The sequence below is a fragment of the Puma concolor genome, chromosome C1 (assembly GCF_028749965.1).
Source record: "Puma concolor isolate L17-30 chromosome C1, mPumCon1.1.hap2, whole genome shotgun sequence".
In the NCBI taxonomy this organism is placed as follows: domain Eukaryota; kingdom Metazoa; phylum Chordata; class Mammalia; order Carnivora; family Felidae; genus Puma; species Puma concolor.
Window position 1 is genome coordinate 161,201,811 of NC_141674.1, and position 12,878 is coordinate 161,214,688.

A 12,878-nucleotide genomic window follows, 5' to 3' on the forward strand; every position below is an offset into this window, starting at 1 on the left:
TAGACATCTTTAAGTATCAATAAATAAATCTTAAGCATTAATGAAATGAAGAAATTGTCTGCAAATTTGTTGTGAAAGAACTAATGGTCTTTGATTTCTGAAAAATGGTATAAAAGTTGTTTACCACGAGCTTAAGAAATACCCTTTAAGCCACTCTGGAGAAGTACAACAGATTATTTTACATTCCATAGTGGAAAGAAATTGAACCTTGTTCTTCAAAGTAAGGGAGCTATCTTTTCCAAACAGACAAATCATTCAAGCTTTAACTGTTGATAATTTCTTCTCATCTCACGTAGACATGTCAGTGTAATGCTACTTTCAGGTGATATGACCATAACTATGTGTCTTTTGATTAAGGTCTTTATTATTAGAACTCCAACTTACAATATAACTTATACTATATTAATATACCATAATATATGTATAATAATAACAATTTAATTATATGGTATATGGTAGATATTATAAATATATATTTATGCTGTAATTGTAATATGGAAAGTGTATTTTGTTATGCAGTAGATAAAATGTTTTTGTACAGTATGTAAAATATGTTTCAGTGTTAAGAAATGTTTACTGTTAGGTTTACTTTTATAGATTTTTGTGTGTATGTGCATGTGTGTTTAAGGGCTAAAGGTTTAATGGACTTATTTTGAACACATATGCCTTCCTGTTTAAGTAACTTTGCAATGTAGACGGAGGTTTTCATGAGTTGAAAACATCCACATAACTGTATGCTAGGATAGATGGATGTTTTCAACTCATGAAAACTGTTTCTGAAATTCTTTTGAGAGCTGCCTATAATTTAATCTTTCCTTGTAGGCAGGCATTCAACAGCCTATTTTGCTGTACCTTGCAGTGTTCCATGTTTTACCTTTTTCACTCATAGGGATTCTGGAGATCAGCAAAAAGGTAAGAACTTACTTCTAATTTAATTGCAATATCAACTTTTTTATAAAAGATCGGATGCCGTTGGTTATTTGTTTTATTAAGTCATTTGATTGCAAGTGTTCCCCTAATTGTAAAAAGCTTTCTGATCTAGCTTGTTTCATATCAAAACACATGAGAATGTTTCATTTAGGAAGAAAGTCTAATCATTCCTTCCTCTTTCTACATGTTTTTATGCCATTCAAGTGCATAGTGTTGAATTACCTTTGGTGTCATTAACAAACCACTACTTTACAAAATTATGAAATGAGGAAGGTGGTTTTTTGCAGAGGGATATTCCAAAGCTCATTTAAAATGACCATTAGGAAGGTGAAAAGCTAAACAAAAAGCCTCATTTTAATTGCAAGGTATAGATCTAAAACTTGTTTTATGATACAGAAACAGCCTTATAATTAAATATGTGAGTTTTCCAACTCATTCAGTTTTAGGTTTTATTCTTGTCATTGTTCTTGATTTATAGGCCATGATATGGGAGGAAAGAAAGGACATACTTCCTTTGAGTAAAAGAATCAATAGCCTTCTACTTTCCATTTAAAAATTGTTTCTTAGTCTGGGGGGATAGTTATTTATTGGTCTATTCTACTAGCCTTTAATTAAGTATTACTGAAGCAGATCTTCAGAGTCCTCTAATAGTCATTAGCAAATAAGATGAACATGTTAAAAAATTTTTGTAAAAGCATAGTATACTAAACTACATAAAGACAAATGAATAGTATCAATTACTTGTTCATTCTTGGCTTTGTGCCAGGCACTTTGAGTAGTTTACAACTTTGTAATGTATGATGTATTCCACTAGGAAATTAACCAAATCCTAAGTGAATGCAGAAACTGGAATTAGAAACTAGAGTTGACTCCAAAGTATGAACCAAATTTTAAAATAGAGTGGCTACTTTATTATAGCACTCATTATTTGAAAATATGTTTGAATTACACAAGTCTTCTTTTTCAAAGTGGGAAACCAGGATCCGCCAATAAAAAATTATGAGCTAGTCAAGATCAAAGCAAAGAAAGCATAATTATCCTTCTAAGAGATGACAAAAAACATAACTTACGAATTTAATTGTTTTCTTTGTGCTCGTGGACTAAGTAATTGTGTATGCTTATTACAGTCCAAAACAGGAATGAACACTTAGCTAAGTCATAAATTGTTTCTATCTATTTTTACATGCCTACAATAATCATTGGAGGGATTTGGTTTTGATTAGGGTTAGTTGGAATTGAAGCGTATCTTTCACTTACCATGTATAAAAGACTACCCATGGGCGGGCTTAGAATGTACTTTAAGCTATTTATTGGGGTAGTAAATTTTCACTAAGTAATTAGAAACAGAAACAGATTTTCACTTAATTTCTACTTGTTCTTTCATTGCTATGAAAATTTGTCTATGTTGGCTTTTGTAAATATTAAAATAGGCACAGAATCAAGTTCTTTGTCAGAGCTCTGTGGAGGATTATGACAGGATCCGTTGCATAGAACAAAAACAGAAAGGGAACAAAGAACCAAAGCTTTACTCAAGGTTAGCCAGTCTAAATGTCTCTATAGGTGTTGGCTTGGTCTTTAACATGTTTGGGTTTTATATGACTAAAACACCTAGCTGTGTTAGATATTTAAAGAACAAAGTAATAATAAAATTCTGGAATTGGCTGTTTCTCATTAGAAGTACTTTCTCAGAGCCAGTCTTTTCCCTTCTAGCTAAAAACTGTCTCTTTATAAGTAACATTTTAGCATGAAGAATAGGTCTCTATATTTACAATGCATATCCTGTATGGTAGAATTAGATGGTCTCAGTGTATGCCTACGTCCATGAAGAATAGGATTTGTTGGGTTTTTTTAATTTTTTTTTTAATGTTTATTTTTGACAGAGAGAGAGAGAGAGACACAGAGCATGAGCGGGGGAGGGGCAGAGAGAGAGGGAGGGGCAGAGAGAGAGGGAGACACAGAATCCAAAGCAGGCTCCAGGCTCCGAGCTGTCAGCACAGAGCCTCATGTGGGGCTCGAACTCACGGACTGTGATATCATGACCTGAGCTGAAGTCGGTTGCTCAACCAACTGAGCCACCCAGGCGCCCCAGAATAGGATTTGCTATTAAAAGATATCGGCAAAACTGTAAAGCAAATGGATGAGGCAAATTAATGCTGCTGAATCATTTTGAAGGTTATATGCTACACTGCCATTAGTGTTCCAGTTTGAGACTCCAGTGGCCTACCACCCTAATGACACCTTAACTTCAGGTCTCTAAATTATAATTAAGTTATAATACTAGGCGGCAGTGATGTCGTGGTGACCTGAATATTAAGCAAAGCACAAACCACTGTGAACACTCAAGAGGATTGGCCTTCTGGTCTTTTCTCAGGTGATATCTACCTTTCCCCTCAGATTTTCGGGAACGTTACAGATGCTACCTTGTCTCATGGGATACTGATTGTGATGTACAGCTCAGGACTGGTCAGACTCTATAGCTTCCAAGCCATCATTGAACAGGTACAGAAGCCTGAAATTTGCCATATTATAATAACTTGAATTTTGGACTGAGGTATGATTTTTTTTTTAATGAGATGCTTTAGAGTAAGGCACTTGTGTAGATTTCAACTCTACAAAACTGTGCAAATGCAGAAAGACAAAGTAACCTTTAAAAGAGGGTGGGAGGATAAATAGAAAGGCCCTTTAAATAAAGACATTTTCTCTGTCAGATACATGTGAATTTAATATTTTCTCTCTCCAGACAGCAAATAAGTGGGTGCTAAAGCCACCGTTTTTGTTTGTTTTGTTTTGTTTTTAGTTCATGCAACAGAAACTTGACTTAGGGTGTGCATGCAGATGGGGTGGGACTGCTGGAACTGTAGGAGAGGCTCCTTTTGGCATTCCTTGTAATATTAAAATCACAGGTATGGCTACTATGTAGCATTTTTTTCACCTTAAAAAATAAGTGGTCATATAAATAGTTATTTATTGTAATCATCCAGTTCTCATAATTTAATTATAAACTCAATTCATTTTACTTCTATATAGCTTATTCCTTGCTACTGAATAGGTATTGACAAAATCTATCAGTTTTTCATTGAACTGAACACCTAGTGATACTGAGTCTTGCTTGGCATTTAACTAGCAGAAGGCAAAGCCCAACATCACTGAGAAGAGAAATGTAAATTAAAATTATCCTAAGATACATCTTTTCAGGTTTTCAGCTATCAAAAAGTTACTAATGGGGTTGTTTAAAGTATAGTATAGAAGTATATAAGAATATAAAACTATATAAAACTATAGTCATTTATTGTTGGAGTCATTTGTGGAGGATAGTTTGTCAATATGCAGCAAAGTTTTAAATATATATACTCCTTGAACAATTCCATGTCTAGGAATTTATACCAGATACATTCATATGTGTACAAAAATGACAAATGTACAAGTGTAACATTATTTCTAATAGCAAGTGGTTAGAAACAATGTATAATTGATAGGTGACACTAATATCATTTCATTGTTTGGCCGTATCATAAATTTAAGTGTTACAAAGAAAGAATTTTTTTGTATTGTTGCAGAGCAATTCCCAACATATATATTAATAAATGATAAAAAGGAGTGTAAAACTGTACATAAAAAGCTTCATTTGTATAAAGAATTTGTATTCACATGTTTAAAATGTACACATGAGCATATACTTTTTAGATTTGCTTGGAATATATGGAAGGACACACAAAAACCTGATAAACAGTAGTTTCCTCTGAGGGATACAGATGAAAGGAAGACTTATTTTTCATTATGTATCTTGTGATACTTTTTGAATGTGGTGCCTACATTACCTTCACCAAAATGTGGTTCCATGTGTATGCATGTATACCCACACACACAGATCCTTGAAGTTTTAAGAACTTGACCTGTGTATCATTCTATGGATGAACTTTGAATTTGTTGAGCCAGTTCACTGCTTTGGACATTTAGGTTGTTTTTAATTTTCTGTGATTACAGATAACTAGTAATGCTTGAATCAATTATGTCATTGTGGGTGGCAGAATGGCCATTTGAAAAGATTCTGTCATTCCTTCTACCTTTAATAACTGACATTTTTCTGTAAATAAAAACTTCCACTCATCACCTAGGGATGAACTGTAATTCCTCCTAAAAAGTCAAGGTAAATACTTAACTCTTTCTCTTTAAGTATCAGTATTCAAGCAAGGATTTGGTGTTAATAGTCACGTCCAAGGTGGCAAAATATTTTAGAGGTCAGCACACATATATAATCACAGTGGACTCATGGATTTTCATCTATCCAAAATTATATAGTTACAGTCATTATTCTTCATGATGTTCAAATTGCCCCAAATTTGGCCAGTGAGAACTCCATTTTGACATACCCCAAGAGTCTTGGGGAATTCCCTTGCTCTTCTGGAACAATAATGTATCCTAGGTTTACCTTTTACTTTCCTTGTCCTCGATGTGACAAGGAGAGAACACCCTCATTGACTGTGTTAGTGTCCTAGGACTGCTGTAACACCACAAACTGATAGCTTTAAGCAACAGAAATTTAATCTCTTACAGTTTTGGAGGCTAGAAGTCTGAAATTAAAGCACTGACAGAGACCACCTCAGGTCCTCTGAAGGCTCTAGGAAAGAATCCTTCCTTGCTTCTTCTGGCTTCTAGTTGTTGCTGACAATCCTTGGCATTTCTTGGTTTGTGGCAGCATTGCTGCCCTCTCTGCCTGTCTTCACATGGGCCTTCTTCACTCTGTTGTCTTCAAATCTCTCTCTCTCCTTATAAGAACACCAGTCATGGGTTTTAGGACCCACCCTTATCCAGCATGATCTCTGCAAAGACCCTGTTTCCAAATAAAGTCATATTCACCAATACCAGGGGTTAGGGGTTCGACATATCTTTTTGAGGGGCACATTTCAACCCAAAACATAGACCAAGATCTAGTTGTGCTCAATGCAGCTGGGTGTCTTTATTTTTGGTGAACAGAGCTGGGAAATATATTAAAACAAAAACCTTTTAGTTCATTCTCGTATTTCTAAATTTAATTGTTCTTTGATTTTTTTAACTTTTTTTTTTTTTTGAGAGAGAGAGAGAGAGAGAGAGAGAGAGAAAGACAGACACAGAATGCACGTGGAGGAGGGACAGAGAGAGAGGGAGACACAGAATCTGAAGAAGGCTCCAGGCTCTGAGCTGTCACCACAGAACCCAGTGCGGGGCTCGAACTCATGAGCTGTGAGATCATGACCTGAGCCGAAGTTGGACCCCTAACCGACTGAGCCACCCAGGAGCCCCAATTCTTCTTTGATTTTATATTTGTATTTCTTTTGGCTCCCACTGAACTTCTTGATTCCTAGGGAAACTTTATCCTATAATATATATGTGATAATCTTAAAATTGCCATATCAATGCTACTACTGAAAACTAAAGTACAGTGTGAAGGTTAAGATTTCTCTGCAGGTCCTTTTGTCCTTAGTGTACAGCCCAATAAGTGTACTATCAGAGTAATGTGTTCAAAGATTGCTTGAAATTATTTTTCTGTGTCATTAGGTTACCAATTTTATGTAATTAGGTTCATTTGTTTTAGTTTTTCAATTTTAGGTTTATTTTTTCCCTTTTGACTTTATTCTTGAAGTTGTAAAATGTGTATGTTTTAATGGTCAAAACTATATAAAAAGATATAGTCTGAGAAACTTTGCTGCCATCCATAAAAGTCCTTCCATTCTGTTACTTCCCTCCCGCAATTCCACCCTGCCCCTATAAGTAATCATTGTTTTTAGTTTCTAGGTTATCCCTCTGTTGTTTCTTTTCATAAAAATAAGCAAACATGCAGGGGCGCCTGGGTGGCTCAGTCAGGTAAGCATCGACTTCAGCTCAGGTCGTGATCTCATGGTTTGTGGGTTCGAGCCCCGTGTCAGTCTCTGTGCTGACAGCTCGGAGCCTGGAGCCTGCTTGGGACTCTGTGTCCCCCTCTCCCTCCGCCCCTCCCCCGCTTGTGCTCTGTCTCTCAAAAATAAATAAATGTAAAAAAAAAAATTTTTTTTTTTAAATAAGCAAACATGCATATGTATTCTTTAAATGTTACCTTCTTGGGGCGCCTGGGTGGCTCAGTCGGTTAAGCGTCCACCTTCAGCTCAGGTCACAATCTTGCGGTCCGTGAGTTCGAGCGCCGCGTCGGGCTCTGGGCTGACGGCCCGGAGCCTGGAGGCTGCTTCCGATTCTGTGTCTCCCTCTCTCTGCCGCTCCCCCGTTCATGCTCTGTCTCTGTCTCAAAAATAAATAAACGTTAAAAATTTTTTTTTTAAATAAATAAATGCTACCTTCTTTCTTACACCAAATGTAGTATATTGTATACTCTGTTCCGTACCTTGTATTTTCATTTAACATGTAAATGTTAAAGCAAACATTTATTTAACAGAAGAAATATATAAGATTAGCTACCTGTATTTTATTGAGATAAAGTTGATGTATAGCATTAGATTAGTGTCAGGTGTACTTGCCAGTGATTCCTCATAGTTAGAATATTATTAAGGCCAGACGTCAGGCAAAGAGGAATTCTTGATGGTTTTGTTCCTTAGCCGTATTTGTCCCAGAAGCCACCTCTATACCTGTAAAATTACAAATAGAGACTGTAGTCAAGCATATGGTAGCCACCTTTAGCCAAACCCAACATGCTGTCACCCACAAATTCAAAAGGTGGCCCTCCAAAGCCTTGATATCCTGACTACAGCTCAAGAAGACACTTAGGCTAATATTGAGACTAAATGTTATGTATATATCCCAGATGACTCTAATCTCTATCAAAAGTTTTAGCAGACATGCACACACAAATTAAAGCAATGTCTGACTCTTCTCATTCTCTCAGTGAGTGGGTTTCTTCCTGGTTTAGCGGACATGGATAGTCTTGGTGGAAAACACTTCTTCTACTAGCTATGATAGTAATTATGCTAGTCTTTTTTATTATGGGGACTATTGTTGCTACATGCTCTGCGTAAAGATGTCAGACAAATTATCTCAATGATGACTGTAGGAAACATCCTATTCTTATGATGAGACCTCACACATGCCTCCAACTCAAAAATATCTGCAACTAGGAGCCCTTCCTTTAGTGAGATAGCTCAGGATTTTTATGCCTCCCATTAGGTAGGACCTGCAATCCCTTTCAGCCTGAAGAAGCTACAGGAGATGAGACCTTCACCCTTCAACACCCCTTAAGAATAAGGACGATAAAAATCCCATAGCAGGGAATGAGACAGGGAAACTGAAGGGGATGCCATGAGAGAAAAAGCTGGGTTTTTTCCCCTTTGCTTCTTTTCTGGCTTCTCTTCCTGCTAGGACCTGCATCTCTACCCCACTTCACACATGCCTTATAATGAAAACAGCCTAAGCCCTTCTTGTAAGGGACGAGGAGTTGATGACGCTCTAGAATAAATGACATCTAAGGAAGGCCCAGGTGAGAATGACTGGACGAAACTGTCATATGTGCATTGCAGGCCACTAGAGCTAGACGTCTCCACACCAAGACCCCCTGGCTCCTAGGAAGAGAACCTGAGCCCTCATCTTTGTTCTAACCATTTCTTGGATGCCTGAGAGGACACGGACATGAGACTGCCATCCTCAATAAAAAAACCCAGACCCCAAGCAGTGATGAGACTCGTGCTTCTTTCCTCTCTCAGTCTCCTGGACAGTCCATTTGTATCTGTTTGCTCTATATCTTCAATAAACTCTGCTTTCACCTAAAAAAAAAAAAAAAAAAAATTTTAAATTTTTGTGTACACTACAAAGTGACCACTGCAGTAAATCTAGTTCCTACTTTCACCGTATAGTTGACTCCCTTCCCCTATGATAACCATCAGTCTGTTTTCTGTCTCTAGGAACTCCTATAAATAATGCCCCAATGAACATAGGGGTGCATATATCTTTTCAAATTAGTGATTTTATTTTCTTTGGGTAAATAACCAGTAGTGGAATTGCTGGATCATATGGTAGTTCTATTTTTAATTTTTTGAGGAACCTCCGTGCTGTTTTCCTTAGTGGCTGCACCAATTTACATTCCCAGCAACAATGCACAAGAGTTCCCTTTTCGTTACATCCTCTCCAACTGCTATTGTTTCTTATCTTGTTATTTTTTAATTTTAGAGTGTGAGTCGGGGAGAGGGGTGGCAGGGGGAGAGAGAGAGAGGGAGAGAGAGTATCTTAAGCAGGCTCCACACTCAGCACAGAGCCTGATGCAGGGCTCAATCCCACAACCCTGGGATCATGACCTGAGCTAAAATCAAGAGTCAGATTCTCAACCAACTGAGCCACCCAGGCACCCCTCTTATCTTTTTCATAATAGACATTCTAACAGGTGTGAGGTTTTGATTTGCATTTCCCTGATATATTCCCTATATTTTAAAATTACAGAAAAATCCTACTATAGCTATTCTTTTCTAAACAATACAACATTTTGTACAATTTACATTAAAACTCTGAAGTATTGCTTGACCTTTCACAGACTCAAAGCATTGTAATCATTATTATTATTTTCTTTTTCATGCCTCTCTTTTCACAGTCTAGCAAGTAGGAACCCCTTTTGCTGACTCTGTTATTCTTTTAATACTACCCTGCCATCCTATAAATATCCTTTACCACAACAACTAGATGGTTCAGAAGGATCTTAAAATTTCCTCATGACAAGACATAGAGTCAGCTACTCTCTGAGAACTTCTAGGACTCTAGTTGAAAATAGTATTAGAGATCAAAATTTCAGGTTACTGGGGACCCATCAGAATTGTGATTAGCAGAGTCCCACTGCTACTCTGGGGCCATTTTTAGCAACTGCTGAGAAAAGTATTTCTTTTTAAGTGTATCTTTTTGCATTGATTTTCTTCTAGTGTTAATACCTATTTTATATTCTCTATAACATACCTACTTAAAATTTTAGCCCCAAATTCAAACTCCAATTATATTTTTTCTTTTTTATAATTTTTTGTCATCCACCATCATTTCATAGCTACTGTATTATCACATATGATGTTTGTACTTCTTTCATAATTTATCTAACATTTTTAGCTGAGTTTTCTGTTGGGTTCATTCTTTCCTCATTAAGAAGACTTCTTTATATATTAAGAATATTACTTTCTTCCTAAAAGCTTTTTAAAAAAAAGCACTTTAAATATATTTGATATGTTTATACCTGTGTCTTCCTCAGCACTGTCAGTTTGTGAATTCACTTTTCATTATTTTTCTCCTATATATAGGACCCAGTAGTAAAGTGTCTTATGAAGAGGCCTAATAAAGCACACACTTCTTTTTTTTTTTTTTAACATTATTTATTTATTTTGAGAAAGAGAACACAAGCAAGGGAAGGGCAGAGAGCGGGGGGGGAGAAAGAAAATCCCAAGCAGATTCCCTGCTGTCAGCTCAGAGCCCAACACAGGGCTTGATCTCACAAAACGATGAGATCATGACCTGAGCCAAAATCAAGAGTTGGAAGCTTAAGCGACTGAGCCACCCTGGCAACCCAAAGCACACACTTATATATGTAACTTAGGGCTCTTGAGTGAATGGGTCTTCCTAAGGCAAGCCCCTTTACTGGCAGTGTTGGCCTCATAACCAAAGATTAAATACTAAAAGCAAAAGGGTAAAGAAAGAGTCCCAAGTAACCACTTGCCGAAACAGAATGTTTGGGATATTCTAAAGCTGTAGTACCTTCCACTTACACACTTGTGTAAGAGTGCATGTTTTGCTCTACTTAAAATTAGTTGACCTAAAGACAACTAATGACCTGAGCTAATATCAAGAGTCAGATTCTCAACCAACTGAGCCACCCAGGCACCCCTCTTAGCTTTTTCATAATAGACATTCTAACTAAAAAGCACCAACAGATATTTCTTTTATGGTGTTAGTCTCTACAAGACAGTGAATGGCTAGATTTATCTAAACTAGTTAACTTATCTAAAGATAATACTAGTATTAGTCGCCATCCTTTAATAAAGCTACCACTGTGACAGGACCTGTCCTAAGTGGTTACATTCATTATGACTAATATCACTTATGTACTGGAAATCTTAAGACTGCTCGTATAAAATTTGCTAAGTATAACCTGTTAGTCTGGAATATGGAAGATCTCTTCCTCACATCTGAAGGAAATTATTAGACCTAATTATGTTGTAGGATTTTTATGAGAGTTGGAAATTGTGTTTAACTCAGAATCGTATACATAGATGTCTAGTAAATGGTGCTGTTTTTATTAGGTGTACTTTGTCACTTTTTGCTATCATAAGCACCTTCGGTCCACTTTTTTATCTCCACTCAGCTGCAGGTCACACATGCCCTGGAAACAGATGTCTAAACTAGTTAACTTATCTAAAGATAATACTAGTATTAGTCGCCATCCTTTAATAAAGCTACCACTGTGACAGGACCTGTCCTAAGTGGTTACATTCATTATGACTAATATCACTTATATACTGGAAATCTTAAGACTGCTCATGTAACATAAAGTTGACTTCTTGCATAACATTTGTTGCCTACCAGCTTTCTCTTTTCTTAGCATTCAGCTCTTTCCTGATTATATCTTATTTCTTAAATGTAGTAATTTCTCGTTAATGAAAGTTCATAGATGATGCATGCATCATGAATGTTCCAAGGCTACCAGAACAGAGAAACTAATAAATTCCTTTTGCCCATCTCTACAGACTCACCACCACTGCTCTTTGAGGTGTCCTCCCTGGAGAATGCTTTCCAGATTGGAGGCCATCCTTGGCACTATATCATCACACCTAATAAGAAGAAACAGAAAGGAGTTTTCCATATTTGTGCCCTGAAAGATAATTCCTTGGTAAACCATGAGTGATCAAACTTTTTAGTAGTAAATGTATATCAGAAATTCTTTATTTTCTACTTTGTATTAAGAATTCCTAAGAATTACTTTTTGTTTGTGTTAATAACTTGTAAACAATGTTAGGTACAGAAGGATACAAAGAATATAACAAACGCCTGTGTATACTACCAAGAATTTAAAAACATTAACATTTGAAAATACTTAGTGACCAAAGATTTCTCATGGGATCTCGTGCAACACATCTCCCAAGCTCCATAGTGGGAATTATTGTTGCAATATGTTCAGACTGCCTCTGAACTTGCTGGTGGAATGTGTAGTTGGTTCTGTTTTTTTCGTGGTTTGCTGCTATTTGCTTTCCAGAGCAGAACCAGTTAGAACTCTGTTGGTCACAATGTAAGCACTGAAACACTTTGAATTTTCAAGAACTTTATTTATGGCAGAATAGGAAGAAATGATAAGACATGGTAAGACAATAGAAATTTCTACTCCTTGAATTCATTTTTATTTTCTTTTTGAAAATGATTTAGGCATTGATTTATAATTTAATTTAATTTAATTTAATTTAATTTAATTTAATTTAATTTAAAGAGTGCCTAATGTGGGCCAGGCATGGCTGGGGACACCTTCCTTCCTTCAAGTTGCTTATGCTCTCTAAAGCACACATGTAGATAAGTAAGATGCAGTCTGTTAATGTACAGTAATTAAGATAAGTGCCAAAGAGTGAATGCACAGTGATGATGGGTAGAGGGGTTCCATCTTTGTTTTCTATTGCTGAGTTAGTGTAGTTTATTTCTGGAACCTCCTGATATATGAGATGAACTTAATTTTTCTGAAGCAGACTCCACTTATTCCATATCTATCTCTTCCAGCACCGTGCTCAATCAGTCACTGTTTGATTCAGTGGCTTTTAGAGTCACAGGCCTCCTTACACCACACTGAAGATCAACATAGTCTTGGGTCCAGTTATCTATTTCTGTTGATGTCGCCACCAGGGAACACTATGTAGTGTCTTCTAGTTTCCTTCTGTCGGAACATTGTTCCCTTCCATTTTCTCATTTACCTGTCACATGTGGCAGCTCCAATGACGTCCTCTTTTACAGTGGCCTCTCTAGATAGAGGCTGTCATGACAAGTCT

The 12,878-nt window shown here is 36.6% G+C and overlaps 1 protein-coding gene across 6 annotated transcripts in view; it reads left to right on the forward strand.

Annotated features, from left to right (window-relative positions):
- DCAF17 (DDB1 and CUL4 associated factor 17) overlaps positions 1-12,878 on the forward strand; it is a 48,850-nt gene that overhangs the window by 9,149 nt on the left and 26,823 nt on the right. For all 6 annotated transcript variants that reach the window (XR_015255302.1, XM_086718882.1, XM_086718883.1 and 3 more), the window contains exons 6-9: positions 823-912; positions 3,325-3,429; positions 3,728-3,833; positions 11,598-11,740. Coding sequence is in view for 5 of the 6 variants with exons in the window: in XM_086718882.1 (XP_086575008.1) it covers positions 823-912; positions 3,325-3,429; positions 3,728-3,833; positions 11,598-11,740 (444 nt within the window). In the remaining variant the exon portion in view is untranslated. The remainder of the gene's footprint in view (positions 1-822; positions 913-3,324; positions 3,430-3,727; positions 3,834-11,597; positions 11,741-12,878) is intronic.